At 43.0% G+C, this 19,336-nt stretch overlaps 1 protein-coding gene across 2 annotated transcripts in view; it reads left to right on the top strand.

Moving 5' to 3' along the window:
• Window positions 1-14,404, top strand: part of lrrk1 (leucine-rich repeat kinase 1) — a 64,542-nt gene extending 50,138 nt beyond the window's left edge. For both annotated transcript variants that reach the window (XM_041936428.1, XM_041936436.1), the window contains 9 exons: window positions 3,049-3,243; window positions 3,426-3,577; window positions 6,177-6,294; window positions 6,722-6,838; window positions 8,402-8,599; window positions 8,683-8,897; window positions 9,826-10,275; window positions 11,385-11,486; window positions 12,828-14,404. In XM_041936428.1, coding sequence (XP_041792362.1) covers window positions 3,049-3,243; window positions 3,426-3,577; window positions 6,177-6,294; window positions 6,722-6,838; window positions 8,402-8,599; window positions 8,683-8,897; window positions 9,826-10,275; window positions 11,385-11,486; window positions 12,828-13,005 — 1,725 coding nt within the window. In that variant the 3' untranslated portion in view covers window positions 13,006-14,404. The remainder of the gene's footprint in view (window positions 1-3,048; window positions 3,244-3,425; window positions 3,578-6,176; window positions 6,295-6,721; window positions 6,839-8,401; window positions 8,600-8,682; window positions 8,898-9,825; window positions 10,276-11,384; window positions 11,487-12,827) is intronic.
• The last annotated feature ends 4,932 nt before the right edge of the window (window positions 14,405-19,336 follow it).

Genomic DNA, 19,336 nt, shown 5'->3' on the forward strand with positions numbered 1-19,336 from the left:
TTCCAAAGGGGAAACGCTTGTCATGGCCGACACATCCTCCATCCTGCCGCTCTGCACTCCACCTCTATTGGTCCATTTTTCCTTCTTCTCCAACACATATTAACATTTTTATTGAGGAAATTGATCCTAACATGGGACACATAGTGAATTAATAATAGAGGTGATAACTTATGTACCTAAATTAGTTTGACCCGCCGGTGGATGAGGCGAAGGTGTCAGGAATGAAGTGTTTCCTCTTCCTCAGTGTTTGTTTTACTTGCCACTCCAGAGGATTTACAGTTAGCGAGCTGATTGTTTTGACTGGCTGCTTCCTCTCTGCAGCACGTTGCCTTATTGTCTGATTAGTACCATATGTTTGCTTTAAGGTCAAAGGAGGAAGAAAAGCCATAGATACATGCAGGTTTTGCCAAGGCTATATAGAGACCGCCTTTGCATCCACACAAAACCTGGCTTTACGCTAGGATTTAGTCTTAGACCTTAGTTTGTAGAATATAAACAGGTCTCAAATGTTTGTCTAAAAACACTTTCTAAACAGCCATATAAGAACTTTTCCTTAAATAGATTAAATTAGGCAAACTTCTGATTTAAACATGGATTGTATAAAACATGTGCGTAGTCTCTATGACGCCACTCAACGGCATGCCCACAATGATGCATGATTTCAAGCCTTAATTCAATTTAAATGAGTGAGTTACATTAGAATCCATTCCCTGTACAGTTGTCATGAACGGGGAAATTAGCAATAGAGACCAAAACTGTTTCTTGTCCCAGGCTGTAAACATGTTTATTTCTGCTGGAAACTTGAGATATTTAATATGGGGGTATACGGGGATTGACCACTTTTGGTCACAACCTCAAGTGGCCATTTGAGGAACTGCAGTTTTTGCCACTTCCACGTTCACTTCTTTTTTCAGCCCCAGAGGTTGCTGCTTGGAAATATATGAGCAAAGAAAAATCTGAACACTCATTGGATAAAACAGAGAACAACATGACACCCTGACGCTGGAGAGGAGGGAACCAGGAAATACTCGATATCTTTAATAACTTCTTAAGTTACTTAAACAATTTATGGATTTACAGAACTGTTGATTTTTTTTATTTTTTATTGTAGTGTCACATCATACAGTTGTCTCAGTTTGAGTAGTGTATTACATTGGCATCATAATTAAGATAATGGTCACATTACAGTGTATGTACAGTGTATATTCACTGTGAGTCAGGTCATTGATCTTGTTCTGGACCTACTTGACCAAGCACTAGCGTGTGTTTTAGTAAACGGTATTTGAATTCAGCCTGTATGTGTTCATTCTGCTGACAGATCACAGCAGAGTGTTAGTCTGATCTGACCGGCCCAGTGTGCTCTGAGCTCCCCTCCCCAGGGAGGCGAGCTTTACTAGGGCTTACTGTTGTACTGGCCCTGCCTCTGTGGAGGAGCAGAGAAAAATATCTTTAAGCCTCCACTTCTATTCCTCAGCCCCCCTCCGCTGACCTCTCCTGGGTGTTAATTTTCACTTTTTGATGTGTTTAACTGTTCTAATAAAATGCAGAAGAGGATGGAGGGAGAATAAACGATGGAGCGAGTGAAAAAGGGCTGAGAAGTAGAGATGGAAATAAATGAAAATGGCTGTTAACATGTTCGGCAGCTGTGACGATCTTGGCAAGAAATGGAACATATGCAGTAACACTACTAGAAAGCTGTTGCAAGTTGATGGTTTATGGGCTTGGATGACATCAATATTGCCAAGTGACAATCAGGAATTCAAAACATGGATTGTTTTTTGTAGTTAGAATGAAATGAATGAATGAAGAGTGTTGGCAGCAAAAGGGGGAAAAACAGTGTTTGACATCAGTTTTTGTCTGTTAGGTGAAAAGATTAGGTGAAAGTAGAGTTTGTCTGGTTTAGTGTGTATCCAGTTTGTTGGCCTTATCTTTGGCCAGCAGCAGTACCGTGAAGGCCCTTCAGTGAGTCATTGTGCTCTGCGTTAATTAGGTTTATCCATTCCACTCCAGTATTCAGCTTTTTCCTTGAATTTCTCACCCAGCTGTATATAATATAACAGCTTACCATGCTACGGAAGTTAATACCTACAATATTAATACAAAAGATGCAGCCGGCTCTTATCAAGGTTTTACATAGCACTAGAAATTCAGATGAGCAGTTCAACAGGGATGAAAGGATTGATCCTCTCTCTAGCAAGTATAAAAAAGGTGAGAAGGTTCTATACTAGTCAGGCTGAGGTCAGGAGGACCTCCTTCTATGAATATGCCATGTTTACATAGCCCCAATGATGCCATTGCATACCACAGACCTCGAGTTTATCTGGAGTCACCACCAAGTGATGTCACCCCAGAAGTAGTTGAGTGCTTTGGCATTGTGCATGCTGTTTGCTCTACAGTTATTCTGGGAAGTCCCACAGGGGCTGAGTCCCACAATCACTGTCTGCGACCATCAGAGACAGGAATCCACTCGGGTATTTTGGTCCTCAGATATGGGTTTCAAGGATGATATGAGTAAGACAGAAGGCAACAAAACTGCAGTTTGTCTTTGCTTTATAAAAAAAAGGTAGAAGTTATTATAAATCACTCTTAATGAACAAAGGTGTTCTTTGGAGTCAAGGGCCATGCTGATTGCAAACAAGAGCAACCCGAGTCCTGAGTACACATGATGTATACAAGACGAATGAGCTCCAGAAGATAAGAGGAGACCAGGATAAGCCTGAGTTGTGCTGCTGTGGAGTATCTGCCAATCAGTCTCCCTGTTATCATTATCAGTCAAGCAACCACTGCCATTCACCTCCTCCCCCATGTTCCCCTGCTGATAAGTATGTGATTATAGTTTCCCTTCAGCTTCACTTTTCTGCCTTACATGTATATGTTTTACATGTTTTTATGGCATCATGCCTTACATTGGCATGATGCACCGCCAGCACACACAATCCAAGGCTATATTTCACGTGTGACAACATTGCCCCCCCCCGATATAACTGGAACTTGACCCTGGTGTTTCTTGCTTTTTTTTCTCTCTCTCTCTCTCATCACCGCCTAAAGGTGGACATGTTCTCCTATGGTATGGTGCTGTATGAGCTGCTCTCTGGGCGGAGGCCAGTGCTGGGACACCACCAGCTTCAGATAGCGAAGAAGCTTTCTAAAGGCATCCGGCCGGTGCTCGGCAGTCCAGAGGAGGTTCAGTTCTGCTGCCTCCACGGCCTGTTAACTGAATGTTGGGACACCAAGCCGGAGAAGGTGAGCCTCCCTGCATTTTTTTTTTTTTTTGTTCCAACACAGCAGTCGACCAAAAACACACAAACTTTCTTGTTTGCTTTACTTTGTATGAAATAGACTGATTAACTGTACTGCACAGGTAGAGCATAAGGTCTGTCAAACAATAGATCACACTGACCTTCTGTCTGTCTGTCTGTGCACAGAGGCCCATGGCCATGCAGTGTCTGAGGCAGATGCAGGAGCCCAGCTTCCCCTGCCTCAGGTACGTCTTGTCCTGCGGCCCCCACTCGCAGCTCTTCCTGTCCCAGCTGCAGGGACACAGCGCTGTGTTCTGGAGTGGAGACAAGGAAGACAGGTTTGTTTCAACTCTTTAGTCTGCTGATAGATGCTTTTATTTGGCTTTAATGCAGGAAAAAACTCTTTCTCTTTTAAGTCATACATTGCTTCTCAAAGCTGTCTTACTATGAGTGCTCTGCACGCATTTAAACTACATCACAACTCAACATTAGTATGTGACGTTTGATCGACGTTTGTGATAGAAAATATGTTAACGCATACAAGTATTACCCCAATGTATGGATGTCCCACTCTCATTTATGATCAAGTGTATATCAACGTGACGCCGGTCATAATTGCACAAAATCACCTGAGATGGCAGTGCTGATCATGCCTGTGGCATATGACCAAAAGTCGATTCTTTCCTCTAATTCTTTTTAGTAATGGTGTTTTTTAGAGACAAGTGTCAGTGTGGATCTGGTTTTGAGAACTTCTCTTCTTCCTACCAAATAATAAATATGCATTTTGCAATTTTAGGCGAGGTTCATGCAAGAAATGTCACTGAAAGTGGACACAAAGAGGAAAAAGTGTCCTGATTGGTCTAGACTCTGAAGCCCCCAGTGACATAAACTGACATTGGGGTTTTATTAAAACCCAGATTTGGTCAGTGAGTGTGATTTCCGTATGATTTGTTGTAGTTTGAGTGACTCGTTATTGAATCATCTGATTAGAAACTACAATAATGACCTGTGGGAAATGTTTCCACTCCGTCACATTATGGCAGATAGAATAAGTGTGTGACAGTGGTCAGATCCCCTAAAGCTCTACGCCTCATGCACTCAGCACACAGCAGGGCATTCTCAGAGTGCTCTACTTCAGTCCAGGCAACGTAGTGTTCACCCCCAGCCCAGCCTCTCACCAGCTCAGTCACTAGTGAAGACGAGACTTCACTTTTCTAAGACCGTCTCAGACAAAGACTTGAGGGGATTACAAAAGTGTCTGCTTTTCATTTTGAAATTCATGATCTGGCAGATTGTTTAAGCTCTCTCTACCTTAACAGGATGTGTTTTATGAGTGCATACAGTATAAATCTGACAGCACACACACGTGTTTACAGTATACACCACTGCACTCACACACACACTGACTGAGAGGGCTTCCAGGTGTCTGAATTAATAGCCCTATTGTTTTCTGTGTTTGGCAGCTGGATTCCAGGTTGATCTCCTTACAATAAAAGCAGCTTTCACCCTTCATACAGGTGGTGTTAATGACTGCTGCTGACTCCTGTAGAGTTCTTCCTGCTGTTAACTTCTTCACTGTGTCAAGATCCCGTTACCTCCCCTCCCCCAACTCTCCCGCTGCCCTTCACTGGACCTCAGAAGCTTTGAACTGCTCAGTGAAAGCAGTAACTCAGTTATTTTAACAGTGTCCGTTAGTATGGACATTGAGATAAAGTAAAAAAGTCAGCTTCTTCTCTTAGTTTCGGCCTCCCGCCCACACTCAGCTGGTGTACCACCCTCCTTGCCAAATGAGGGCGCACATGCTCCATTTCCCTTTTTTGCAAACTGTCAGTAAACCAAAAGAAGAGATAAAAACCACAAGTTAGTGAAGACGCTGACGTGTTTGAAAACAACCAAAAATGTTTCATTTTTTCAGATTTATAGCAGACACGGCCTGAGTTAATGTGAGGTTGTTCTCGTCAGACTCTGACACGTTTTGTATTCATTTGTGGCCTTTTATAGAGTCTTTATGTTAATACCATACATGTTTGTTGACATCACATAGTAGTTTAAATAAGACTTTCCTGATCCCCAAGCAGCAGCACAAGAAACAGGTGAGAAACAGATAAAGTAGTACTTAAAACAAATCAAAAAGCAAGAAATGAAATTCACAAACTATTCGCATTACAACTTGTCACACAACTTTGACCATGTACTACATGAACATATGTGCAGTCATAATGCAGCAGAGTACCTCTAAACTCCAATGATCATAATAAATATAGCACAATTAAGAATGGATTAAAAATGTTATGTCATTTATTTCTCAAATGTTATACTGCATGTTTCATATTTGCCTGTCCATTTAGCCATCAAACATGACGTCCCAGGCTGTACCTGAGACACTACTCGTCCATGGTGGATAAAATCCATTTAATGTTGATGCAAGATGCACCAATTGTCCAATAGAGAAAACATGGCAGAAATAGTCAGACAGCAACATGTTATTTAAAAAAATCCCTAACTAAACCCAATTATCCAAAGCCCTTAGCGAGAAGTGAAGCCATAGTGAACTCATTTAAAATGGCATCGACAGTTGGTCAATGCACAGTTTACCTGTGTGGATGCACAGATGTGATAAAGTTGACCTTGGAAGTAGTTGCTGCTGCATCACCAGATCTCACCAATAAAAACCCATTAGTCACATGATCAGAACTTGGGCAAATACACGGCAACACTATGAAAGTAAGACCAAGGCTGTAACAAAAAACAATCAAATCAGTTTTGTTGGAAATTTACAGTGTGGCTGAGTCATGTGACTATATGATCTGTTTGTGTGTGTGTGTGTGTGTGTGTGTGTGTGTGTGTGTGTGTGTGTGTGCGTGTGCGTGCGTGCGTGTGTGTGTGTTCCTGCGTGTGGTCGTCTCTGTCTATTGCTGTGTGTGTTGTGTGATGTAGGAACTACAGTGTTGTGAATGTGGAGAAGGGCCAGGTGGAGGTGAAGAGGATTTCCTGTCCAGGTAGTCGGATCAGCTGTCAGATGAAGATGGGTAACACTCTGTGGATGGCCACTGAGGTACACACCACCCAGCCACCACCACCTGAAATCACGTTTCCCATGCTCATGCAAATAAATGTCTGTTCTCCTTGATTTCTACTGACGTAGCACAGCACTGGTTCAGTTTACAGTTCGTGTAAGATGAGCTGGTCATGCAACCGTGATTCCAAAAAAGTTCAATAATAAATAAAACACAATGTGATCATTTACTGATCCTTTTTGAGATAGTGTATACTCAATTTAAATTGTACAAACACAGTATAGGTAATGCTTTTGCTTGTAAATGATTATTTATGTTGTGTTTTTCTTCTTGTTTTACATTTTTTCCGTTTCCTTGGCCATGGTGGAGACTGGAATTTATTTAGTGTTGCTTCCCAGAAATATAACAAAATTCAAGAACATATTATAGAAATCTCTCTATTTTCACTTCTTTTCTGTGTGATAGGAGCAGGAGGTGTTCATCTACAGTCTGAAGGACATGTGTCCACTCAGTCAACCCCAGAAACAGTTCTCCTGTCCAGCTATCATCACCTGCCTTTTCCCTGTTCCTGCAAGAGAACAGGTCAGGTCTCAACACACACACACACACACAAATACTTTTTTTGTCCTTTTATGAATGAGAAAATTTCAGTCTGGGAAATCGTTGACCAGAACAATAGATTTTATTACCCAGAAATTATCTAAAGTGACATTAATACGCTGCTTTCATATGTGTTTGTTAATAAGACAAAACTTAAGATTCTACAGAACCCAGAAGCTTCTGGGATTAATGCCTCTACATGTCTTTGATGTAGCCGGAATTCTTTAGTTGATCGTCATAGCAACACAAGTGGAATCACTGTGACATCATCTTCAACATGGTGCAAACAGAGAATAACCGTTCCTTCTGAGATCCTTTCTTCAGCAGCCAAACAGAGGAATGTCTGCACTTTGTCTATTAATCGATTTTTAAAATCGATTCCAGTGAATAAAAAGAATTGCCTGTCACAGTTTGTGGTTAGTGTGTAGGATGTTCCTGTCACGCAAGTGATGATTCTCTCTGACCAATCAGTGTTCTGCAGTGTTGCATGTCATTGTCATTTTCCATTCTGGACTCATTTCTGTAAAAGTTACATGGTACCAATCTTATAAGATCAAACCTTCAACAGTTACGTGACACTTGTAGCACAGCTGAACTGCTGCACTGAATGTCAGGTTTACATAAAGGCAGCAGCAGTACAAGGTTATACAATGCAATACACAGAGCAATTACATGTGTGATTTGTTCGCCTGCATTACATTTATGTTTTACATGTAATCTCTTATGCAGAAATGAAATTAAAACAGTTCCTTAAACCAGGAAACACTGTGAGCCTCTATGTATGATTAAGACTTCCAGCTAAACATTTAGTGAAAAAAAGCGAAACAAAAGAAAAAAAATGTAAATCAATCAGTGATGCAGACTGTGAAAGAACGCTCTTTTTCCTTCACATCATTACTTTTCACCTCACTGCCCTTTTCTCAGCAGTGTCACATCAGATTACACATATCACCAAGCTGTGGCTCTTTGTGTAATGCTCCTGTCATGTCTGAAGAACACAAACAGACACCTGTGTCTGAATGACAAAGGGCCATCACTTTAACAGACAGATGTCTGAAAAGTGCTTTAGTCTGAGTGGAATTTCACATGAAAATGTCTCTAGTCTCTGCTGAATTCCTTGGCATGACATTAGTCTTCATTAAAGTGAAGACACGGAGACACTGACAGGTGGAAGGTTCACGGTTTTAGTGCTAATAGCTTAAGTGCCTCTCATAATTGCCCTAAAACATCTGACTGCCAGCAGCATGACTGTCAGGCACCAAACGAGGCCTCTGTGGGAAAAGTTGTTTTGTGCTGTTCCCCCTCTCCGGCCTGTGCTGACTGGTCGCTCTGAGTGAAATGAAATGTCATCATCTGTTTGTGGATCTGTGACAGCAGTACAGGAAGTGGTCTAAAGAGACAGGAAACAGGTAGAGAACTTAAGACTCAACAGGCCTCTGAGAAGACATGTAGAAGATAAGAGGCTTATTTTGATCACGAGAGTCTGAGAGTGCAGGCTGATTGTTAACGTCAAAGTAAACAGATCCCTCCTCCTCACCTGTTCAGAGCCTGGCCAGAGTGTTCGCGGGGATGTCTGACGGCCTGGTGGCAGCGTACAGCTTGGTGGAGGACCTTCCTCTGGAGGGGGAGACCTACCTGTGTTCACACACCCTCAATAAGACGATGTTTGGTCTGAAGGACGCAGATCCCAGGCAGAGACCGTACCCAGTCAGGAGCATGGCTCTGGTCAGCAGCGGCTCTCAGGTGAGCAGATCATCAGTCAGAAACTCATGTCTTTACATTATGGACATGGAGTCAACGCTCCCTCCTGTGTGTGTGTTTGTCAGTTGTGGTTCTCCAACGGTCCGGGTGTGCTGGTCATCGACTGTCTGAGCCTTCAGGCGGTGCGAAGGCTGGAGCCCTATGACCCACCGTCCTCCATCATATCCATGACAACCAGCTTCAGTCTGTGGGGAGAGGAGGCAGTATGGACCCTGGATGACCACATCAACACCCTGCTGCTCTACCATGCCACCTCCTACCAGCTCTGTGCCAAGTACTGGTGAGTGGAGCTTTAACGCACAGGACTGCCACAGGAAGTGGCATCATCAGGTGTGGGAGTTGGGTTAGTGAATGTGTCAGTCCATGAGCATCACAGACGGATGTGATCCTATGAAATGAAAGCCTCTGACTGCCTGAGTGTCATTTCCAGGAGAAGAATGAATCGTTAGGCTCATTTGTGATGAATCCTGCCGTGCCTTCAAAGCAGACAATGTCAGGCAGCTGGTTTTGGCTTATTACAGATATTTCAGTACATGCCAGCTGATTAGTAAGAAGGTCAGTACAGAAATACCAAAGATAGGCTTGAGGTCATTTAAAAAGTCTTCATTACATAGTTAATCCACCACAGTTTACTGACAAATTTGCTTCTACAGTTGTTTGACTTTCGGAAATAAACTTGGCTGAACTGGTCCTCTTGCTTTATGAAACACCCCTCTGGACCTTTTGTTACCTTCCGATAGAGCCCAGCTAGCTTCCCCAGTGTTTCCAGTCTTTGTGCTAAGCTAATTGCTTGCTGCCTGTAGTAATACAGACATGAAAGTGATATTAATCTTCTCATCTAAGTCTCTGCAAAATACAGAATAAGTTTAGCTTCAAAAATGTCTTTTGAAATACAACATATTGTTCAACATATCAACGTGCGTCACAGACACTGTGATACTGAGCTATGGAAGTACGGCTGGTAGTGAGTGACGTTAACTGTAGCTGCCGAGCAAAGCCGTCTGCAGCATTGTACCTTTCTCAGCTCAAGTTAGTTAGCTAATGCTAATCAGAGCGCTGTACAGAAACAGTGATGTAACACACTTCTTTCGGCTCGCTCGTCTGTCTGATGCTCACAGCCGTGCTTTTGAACTGGTGGTACGGGAAAAAAAAGTGACTCAAGTGACTAAAAGAGTTTTGATTTGATTTGATTTGTGTCATGATTTCAGCTGCAGAGACAGCAGTCCTCTACGGGATGTCTTCACTGTGCAGCGTCCTGCCAGGGTTACCGCGGTGACAACCACTGACCTCAAGACCACAGGCCAAGAAGAGACGCCAGAATGGAATAATGGAGAAGTGACAGTGATCTACAGTGAGGAGGCAGGCACTCAGATCATCCAGCACCAGGATTCACTGACAGACTACTGCTCCATATCATCCAACTGCTCCCTGGAGCTGCCGGGGTCAGACTGTTCCAGCGCCGCGGGCCTCAGCTCATTAGCCAGCCGCAGCAGTGTGTCACTTCCTGCAGACCAGGAGGAGGCGGGCATGTACCAGGACCAGCAGGCATCTACCAACCCTGAGTCTGGTGTGGACTCTGCAGAGGCCGTGAACCTCGCGCCACCTCAGCTGCAAGCTTTCACTGTGCTGGCAGTGAACGGAGCTCTGTGGATCCCCAGGTACAAAATACTGCATGTGTGGAGGGGATATTTAAGCTTAAATATCTCCTCCACACATGTATTAACGCAAACATGAAAACTGTTGTGTGTCTGATGTGGTTTTAGCAGAAAAAAAGGATCATCACTACATTAAAACCCCTCAAATGGCACCTACCCCTTTTCTCTCATTATACATATTCAACTTCCACATCACGCTTGCGGAAGTTGAATACTATCGTGCTTGTGACCCGCCTTTTACAATCAGATTTTCAGTCAACACAGAGAAAATTTACACTTTCAGCAGATGAACATGAAAACAGCCTTCTAGTGTCAAACTGCACATTCATCATTCTGCACAGCGAAACTCATTCAACTGTAGCAACAAGAAGAAAAACACAGCTTTGACTGGAGGGGCACTTCCAGCAGTTTGTAGGTTAGTAAAGACCCTGGCGATGTCATCGCTGGGAAAGATTTGTAGCAGCAGTCAACATTGTAAATAGGAAGTCACAGTCGTCTCACACGCTGTAAATGGACATATGGCGTAGAAATATATGTGTTTTCAACTTATTTGGTCTGATGTCATTGGATTAATGAGCTGTAACTGAAATATATTGTGAAATTTATTTTAATTGTTCTGAAGAGAATCTCCCTTTCTTTGGAAAAGATCATGTTGGTTGATGATGGTTATTTTTGACATATATTATAGATTTAGAGTGGAGCTTGCATACTATAACTCCTGTGCTCAAGCTGTTCACATCATTATTAACAACATTCAAGTTATATGTCAGGTGATGTATGTCCACCATATTCTGTGTTATACTCACGACATTCTCTGTGAATTAGCTAGTCTTATCAGGTTGAGCCAGCTGCACCTCCAGTTAGTAGTTGTAGATATTTAGTAGCAACTGTCTAAGTGTGTGGTGCAGCCTGCTTTAGTTTAGTGATGCGAATATCTCCAACAAATAAAGACTTACGTTGTGTCCAGGTTTGAACTCACAAACGGCTGGACATCTGTATCTGAGGCCATAACACACTGTTACTCATATGCAGTGAAAAGAGCATGTTTGTTCTCATCACATGCTCACAGTCACAGTACATTTTTGTGTGTGTGTGTCGTTGTTGTTTGGCAGGCGTGGAGGAGATGTGATGGTCATTGAAATGCAGTCCCATGCTGATCAGCTGAGGGGACGTGTGATCGCTGTCCTCAGTCCACCTGGATGTCCCTCTTTAGGGTGAGCTCATTTCCTGTGAAGAGCACTGCTGTTATCTGTCTTCATCAAACAGAAGCATTTTGCTTTTCCAATTATTTATCGTTTAAAGGCTTTGATTTGCTTTGTTTAGTTTTAAATAGACTTTATCTTATTTTTGTCTTTTAAGGAATATGTTCTTTTTAATGTTAAAGGGTCTCAGTGAGTTCTAAGTTGGGTTTTCTAGTACATGCATGGGGCCCATTTTCAGTTATGCTTGAAACCATTCCCCAGTGGGGGAGGGAAAGCCAACAAGCTATATATTAATTTACTGATGCAGCCTCAATAAAGCTTAGCCAGATCCTTCATCATGTACTTATGGTGCTTCGCTGAGTCTGTAATTATTTCTGTAAAGAAGCCAGCAGCTGGTCCTTGGCAGAAAGAACTTCTGTGTGAGCTTCCACAGAGAGGCCTGGCCTTTTAGCAGCAGGCAATAAAAGGGCCACCCAAAACAGGGTCCTTAATAAGCAGTTATTACATGGTGCACCTGTAACATAGGCGACACATTGGGAGGTCATAGCTCAGGTCGAGGGAGGGGTCGTTAGGCCTGTAGGGCTTCATTTATGTCACACGGCTGCTGTTAGTGTTGTTCTTTAGCTGTAATGATCAGGAGCGTAATGCTGCCGGCTCACTCTGATGGGACAGTCTCACACCAGTCAAATGCATTAAACCCTATTTAATGTGTCTGTGAGCTTATGTGTGGGCTTGATGTCTCTTGGTAACTTCACAGCCTCACCTGTCCTTGTAATCACGTGGCTATATATCACAGAACACGGAGTAACATCAGGGGAGGATAATGATACGCCTCAGAAAGATGAAACAACAATGGGAGAAGATAATTCAGGGTTGTTCTGCGTGATACATGGGTGGTTGAGCTCAGGATGCAGGGTCACCAGGAGCCCTCCTTCCTCCCAAAATGCTTTGTGTCACAGCCTTCATAAATTAGAGTGGGTGTAAAAGTAGATTGCAGTGTCCCATTCTTTAACACTGTGCTTTGATCCACTTTGCACGCTTTTCTTTCCAGGAGAAAGGCTTTGGTGTAGACATTTTAGAGCAGAGAAGTGCAGGAATTTGGTTTTTAGCTATACTGAGACAAGTAGTAACTTCTGTGCTAACAGTACATTCAGTATCCTCAGTGGCTTTCCAGGGAACCTCTTCCTAGAACTGCCCACTAGCTTCTAGGAAGAGCTAATTACAGTGCACAGGGATGTGCCACCTACTTTAGCTCCTCTCCGACACTGCATCCCTCTTTCTCCCTCGCAGATCGATCTCTTTCTTGCGTCCCTCACCCCCTCCCTCTTCCCTCTCTCTCACTCTTTCTCTCAGGTTCCTGGAGGAGGCAGCACTAGTGGCAAAGGACACAGTTGTATGTGGCTTTCATAAGGAAAACATGGAGTGGTGCCTGTGTGTCTGGAGGGGCTGGGGCTGCCATGAGCTGGAAGTCTTCTACCAGTCCTACGAGGAGCTGGGCCGCTTGGAGACCAGCATGAGGAAAAGAAGGTAGCTGTTGTGCTGTGACGGCGAGGCGCAGAATCGCAGCTCTGTATGGAGGGTGAGCCGAAGGGAATACACACCGACAGACTGCCAGTGTTCAGAGCAGGGGGCTGCCCGGCACTCACATCAGGGCAACATGGGAGGGGGAGGAGGTCTGCCGTTAGTGCTGAGCTTCATGCTGTGCACCACGGTTACGTCCCCTCACTACATACTTGAGTACCAATAATAAGTTAAGACCTGAAAAATCCATAATCCTGCTGCAGACATGAAAAGCCCTTAAGCTGAGTCACAGATCGTGGTTGCTAGAACAAAACTGAGATGCTTTAGCAGTTGACTTCTGCACAGAGGTTTTAATGTTGGCTGCATTTTAATATATATGCTAAATGCCATTTGGCCCCTGGCTGCAGTCTGCCAGCCAGTTTGGTATGACTGGGATTCAGATCAAGATGGTGGACTCTAGCTGCTGCAAGCCATTGTTTATTCTTTGTGTGTCTATTTCAGTTTTCCTCCATTTCACTGTTCCAGTCTGCAACTTTATGCCCTCTGGAGATGACACTGGCAGGGACGTTCTTAAGGGACAAGTGTTTTTAAATGAACTGGTGTTGGAGTTCAGCTGGTACTGCTGAGAAACAGCTGTGTTCCTTACACTGACACCTTCACATACTCAGAACACAATGTTCCTCTTCTTTCTCGTATATTGTAGCCCTAAACTGTGTCATAAGAATCTGCGTGCCAGCCGCAGCCCCCACTATTACCAAAGTGGCCTGAAAGCAACAAACTAACATCTGTGTTCTGTGCAACATTATGCAACAGATCAGTGGCTTTCCCAGCTTTTGTCATCTAACAGATAAAAGAGCACTTTTTTCAAACGAAGCTTCGTTCTGGTTTCAAGGAACCGCAGCGTGTTCCTTGGTCGACTCTGTTCCACAAGCATCTGAACCCCCAAAGAATAGAAAATCATTGTGACAAAATGAAGCATGTTCTTGGGGTTTTACTTCTTTATTGAGCAGCAGTTTTCATTGTTACAGTTCAGTTTGCTGCCTTTCCTGCAAAGGGTTCGCATTACCCTCACATGCACAAGGGATTGTTTGGGAGAAGCATTTGTTTAATTGTGTGAATACGGTGAATAGCTATCAGTCACAGTCTAAAGGCTGAGCGCCACTGTGGAAGACCATTCCTCCCCACATTGTTTTACATATTTAAATCATTTTATCTTTCAGTCAAATCATTTTGGTAACTTAAGTTGGTAGATTTGCATTTCTACAATGGCCAGTAAAGAAATGTATATTTTAACAGCCTTGTAGTAAGGCAGGAATTATTTATTTATCAGAATGTATGATGAAAGTGCATTGCAATTGAAGTTCTTTGTATATAATCACTGTATAATATGGTACCAAATAAAGTTCTTAAGATAATGGTTTCTTTTCTGAAAATTGCCTGCCATAATCACCCTTACTCCTGTGCTCACAAATGTGTCCCTCTGCATTAATGCACTGCACACCCAAGATAGAGAGAGAGAGAGAGAGAGAGAGAGAGAGAGAGAGAGAGCGACCTCCTGTGATGAAGTGTTGATGACAGTTGGGAGAAGGAAGCTGATAACAAGGCTCCTGCTTGATGTGAGGAACATAAGAGGCTGCTTCCTGCTCAGAAATTTGGCAAAGCTTTCTGCTGCATGCTTGGAAAAATCCCTTGTTTGACCTGTTTCTGACTGCACACCTGGTTTATTTCATCAGGTGAGTTACTTAAAGAGACAGTTAAAAAATGGAGCATCGCAGGCTGAGGTGTCCTGATTTTCAGTCCCCAGTAAAAGTCAATCTCAGAAAACACTGGATCCTACAATTCTTCTAATGCCATGTGTCAGTGTCTCTTAAGAGAAGCTCTATGCTGACAGGAAGTCCTCCAAACTTAACAACGAAATATCTTTGTCACAGCCTTCCACAATGAGCCGTACAAGCTTGAAATAAAATTCATACTCAAGCCCTGCTGACTCATCAGCCATATCTCATGGCTTTCCTCAGCTGATGGAGTTTACTCAGGGCTGACTCACTTATCAGAGCTAAGTATGAAACTTTGGTAATGGGGTAATGTGATTGTGTGTGGGGGTGGGGAGGTGGCTGTTTCCCCTGTAAAGTTAATGTTAGCAAGTGGACTTTGAGTTACAATTTCTTTGTAAAATTATTGTTTCCAAGGTGAGGAATGAAGTCATCTGAGCATTTTCAGATTGGTGTCTCTGTCACTAGAACAGCATCATTTGTGAGTGCCTTCCAACACCTTTAGAAATGACTTACAAAGATGAGTCACATGAGCATTTTCTGATCTGCCATTGCTCTGGTTTAGTCTCAGCGCAAATAGGCTTCCTCCCCAACATGTCTGGTGTTGATTTAACAATGTCACACTTGGACTGCCACTATATTTCTTTGTCAGGTAAATGTAAACCGACATAAGAACAGAGCCTAACATTAACCCTGATGACATCAGCAGGGGTTGAATGTTGGACTGTGGCAACAAGGACTGTGGCTTTAGTTTAGTGGGAGAGAAATCCAGAGGCAAGTAAATTACTCTGATTAGACTGATTTCCTGCCTCCACTAGGTTTCTCAGTAATCTGCTTTCATATATATATGTCTGTAAATGTATGTTAGAAAAGTTTGCTGATTAGAAAAATTGATCTCTGAGCTGTAACTCTGGGATGAGTTTTGAGTTTTTACCCTAAACGATCCAGAATCCTGAAAAGACAAGAAGCTACAGAGATTTTCTTGGAGGTACCTGTTGGCCCTCCTGTAAAGATGACAGGGTTGCAGCCAGGAGTTTACTCAGCAGCCAACATGGTGGCACTGCAAATATCATGAATGATGCTCTTGTCATTTAAAAAGACTTGGCCTTCTGTTGCACTGATATGAATAAATCATGCTCAGTACTCGGGTGCTCTCATTTAACCTCTGCACAGGCCAGAATACCCACAGCCGTCCTGGCCTCACCGCCTGACGAGCAGCCCCTCTGCTCCTCACACTGGACCAGCTCTGCTCAGGATAACATTCATTCTTATCACTGCTGGCCTCCTGGATTCGTAACGCACACAGGATTTACACATCTCTGCAGTGTGTTACACAGCAAAAACACATTTCATCCAAGCTTGTCACATGGATTAATGGTTCAGTTATACTTGTGGCTTTTTCCTGAGACTGTCAGACAGGAGAGGGCAGTAGAGAGAAGACATGATAGCCTATCAATTCTCAACAAGCTGCCTTGATGCATTGCTTTTGTACATGGAGGGTTTCAATACTTTGATTTTCACTCCTACCTATGACACTGAACAAAAATTCTGTATTAATGATGTATTCCATTTTAGTGTTGCACTTCCATTAATGTGGCATTCACAAAGGACAAACTTAAAAAGGATTGGTTAGAATCAAAATAGCAGAGGCCTAAATGTCCTGAATTTTAGTCTGTAGTCTGGGTCAAGTTCCATAAATGCTGGATCGATCCTACATTTCCCACAATGCAACCAACAGCATGTTTTCATTAGAGTAAACCTACCCAGCCTGGTAAATGTCTACATCTTTCAAAGTCCACAAATCTACTTTATAAAGCAGGCTTGCTTTAATGTCTTCAAACCCAAGCAGAGATATCCCTGCTGACATCATCAGTAAGCTGACCCTTAAAATCTGTGCAGTCTCCCTTTAAGGCTGTTCAAACCATACAGATAGACTTGGGCATTGGGAATTTATTCAATTAGGCCTCTTTTAAAGCCTGAATCCTTTTACACTCAGCATGCATTGAAACACATTTTCTTAACCCTTTCATAAACAAGCACTAAACCAGATTTCCCATCATGCATCACCATCACCAGACCAGATGACTTCCTGAACAGCGTATCAGCTTTCTCACTGTTTTAGCTGACAACAAGATGTTCACCAAGCCAGACAACAGGAAGTAAAACGATATGATAACAACACTTGTTTCTTCCTCTTCCTCCCGGTACAAGCAGTGGTGGCTCAGTAGCATGTGGCTACAAAACTTCATATAGTATTATTGTTTCTTATCTTCATCACAAAATGAATGCAAACTGAGTGTTTGGCCTCTGTTTGTCTCAGAGGTTGTGTTCAGCTGGGGTTTGGACATAGAGTCTGCTTTAGTGGCTAAGGATATCTGCTTATTGAAGGTACAATGTGCAAGATGAGGCCATCAGTTGAAGGTTGCTCCAAACAAATGGGGGGCAGCATATTATTAAACTAGACAATTCCGGCGCCACCAAAATTTTGACAGTGGCTCGAGGGGGCTGCTGGTGTTATCTATGCCACTGTTTCTCAAGCCTGGTCCTGGAGTACCACTGCCCTGCATGTTTTAGATGTAGCCCTGCTCCAGCACACCTGATTCAAATGAATGGCTCGTTATCAGGCCTCAGCAGAGCCCAGTAACGAGCTGAGCATTTGAATCAGGTGTGTTGGAGATGGAGATGTGTGTGTGTGTGTGTGTGTGTGTCTTATGACAATGAATGTGTGTGTGTAACCAACAGTTACACCTGTTGACAGTTAATTCTCCCCTTGAGGAATAGCTACTTTTTTGCTGTCGGTTTCTTACAAACAACTTGTGATTGTGAGAAAACGGAAGCTGCTATCAAAAAACCGATTAGACTGTGAGAATCGTAGCAGTCTTGGCCAGATGTACGTGTGTTTGGTGTTGAGATATGTTTTAGAAAAAATAGTAAATGGTCAATTTAAAAAGACAGTCTGCGACAGGCTGCGAGACACAAAACTGGAGATTGTATTGGCTTACATGGAGCAGCAGAGCAGGGCAGCTGGTGCAAAATCCCTCTTTATTTAAATTTGGTGGGGCTAACCATTTAAAATTGAAATCAGAGGTGAGAAGAGACGTTTGTCTACAAAAAGATCCAAAAATTATGTGTCTCCTATTCACCGTTTGGAGTTTATGGCAATTCAAAAAAAAAAAAATAATAATTCAGGCGATTTCTCACTGGCTCTTTCACTCTAACTGATGATGTCATCCACTCTAGGGGGAGAAATTCTGAGCATTTTTTGAGAAACTTTATGGTCTTCAGATGGTCATAGCTCGAAAATCAGAGATATCAAAAAGTGAGCCGAGGTTCATTTTGAGCCGACAAAATGATCTACGTTTTAAAGTTTGAATGAAGTCTCTAGGAGAAAGTATGGCGAGGCAGCGGAAACTTGAAAAAGGCAGAAATTTGAGGAAATTTCCCCATTCATTTCTTATGGGAAATTCTTCACAGTTTTTTGCGAATAACTTTGCGAATTATTAACGAATCCCGTCATAAGTACAGAGCACACCATTACCAATCGAGCCGCACGTTTTGATATATAGTTTGTGAGGGTTTTCTCAAAGCTGTGGGACTAGTTACATGCCAAAATTCTGGCGGAAGATGAGAAATAGGAAAAGAAAAAACGCGAGAGATTACAATAGTGGCTCGAGCTATAGAGCCGAGTGAATCATGCATTGCCTCGTGCCACTAATTAACCACTAACTGCTGCTCACTATGCTCTTTGCTGTAGCTCTTTTCGGCTGTAGCTACTGGCTACCTTTAGCTAGTTAGCTCAGTTAGCCGTCCAGCTAGTAGCACTATTTACTGGAAAATAGCTGTGTGCCCCTGGGTGTAAACACCAGGGGTGAAACCAAGAGGGGGTGGGAGGGCCATGGCCACCGTGATACAATTGCGGGCTCCTCCACTGGCCCCCCAAATAGGAGCACCACCCTTCCCTGCCCCTCTGTTGCATATGCATAATAAGATAGATAGAAAGATATACTTTATTTATCCCAAGCTGGGAAATTGCAGTGCAGCAGCAGCAGCATTACACACAGTGAAATACGTGAAAAATTCTGAAATAAGACTATAAAGAGCAAACTATACAGAATAAAATATCAAAATAGCAAGCAGTAAAAATTATATACATAATAATTAAAATATCAAAAGCAGCAAACAGTAGTGGTACAAAGTATTGTATTTATTTATTTATTTATTTATTTATTTATCTTCAGCTGTTATTGTACAGTGTAATGGCATGTGGCAGGAAAGATTTCCTGTATCTGTCCCTTCGACAGCGGAGCTGTAGCAGCCTGTGGGAGAAGGTGCTCCGCTGTCTGTCCACTATGTGATGGAGAGGGTGCTGATCATTGTCCATGATGGATAGCAGTTTATTCAGCGTCCTCCTCTCCACCACAGTCTCAAAAGACTCAAGTCTGAGTCCGAGTACAGAGCCAGCCTTCTTGATGATCTTATCAAGTCTGTTGGTGTCGCTGGCTCTGATGCTGCTGCCCCAACAAACGACAGCAAAGAAGATGGTGCTGGCAACAACAGACTGGTAGAAGA

The sequence above is a fragment of the Chelmon rostratus genome, chromosome 1 (genome assembly GCF_017976325.1).
Source record: "Chelmon rostratus isolate fCheRos1 chromosome 1, fCheRos1.pri, whole genome shotgun sequence".
Lineage (NCBI taxonomy): Eukaryota > Metazoa > Chordata > Actinopteri > Chaetodontiformes > Chaetodontidae > Chelmon > Chelmon rostratus.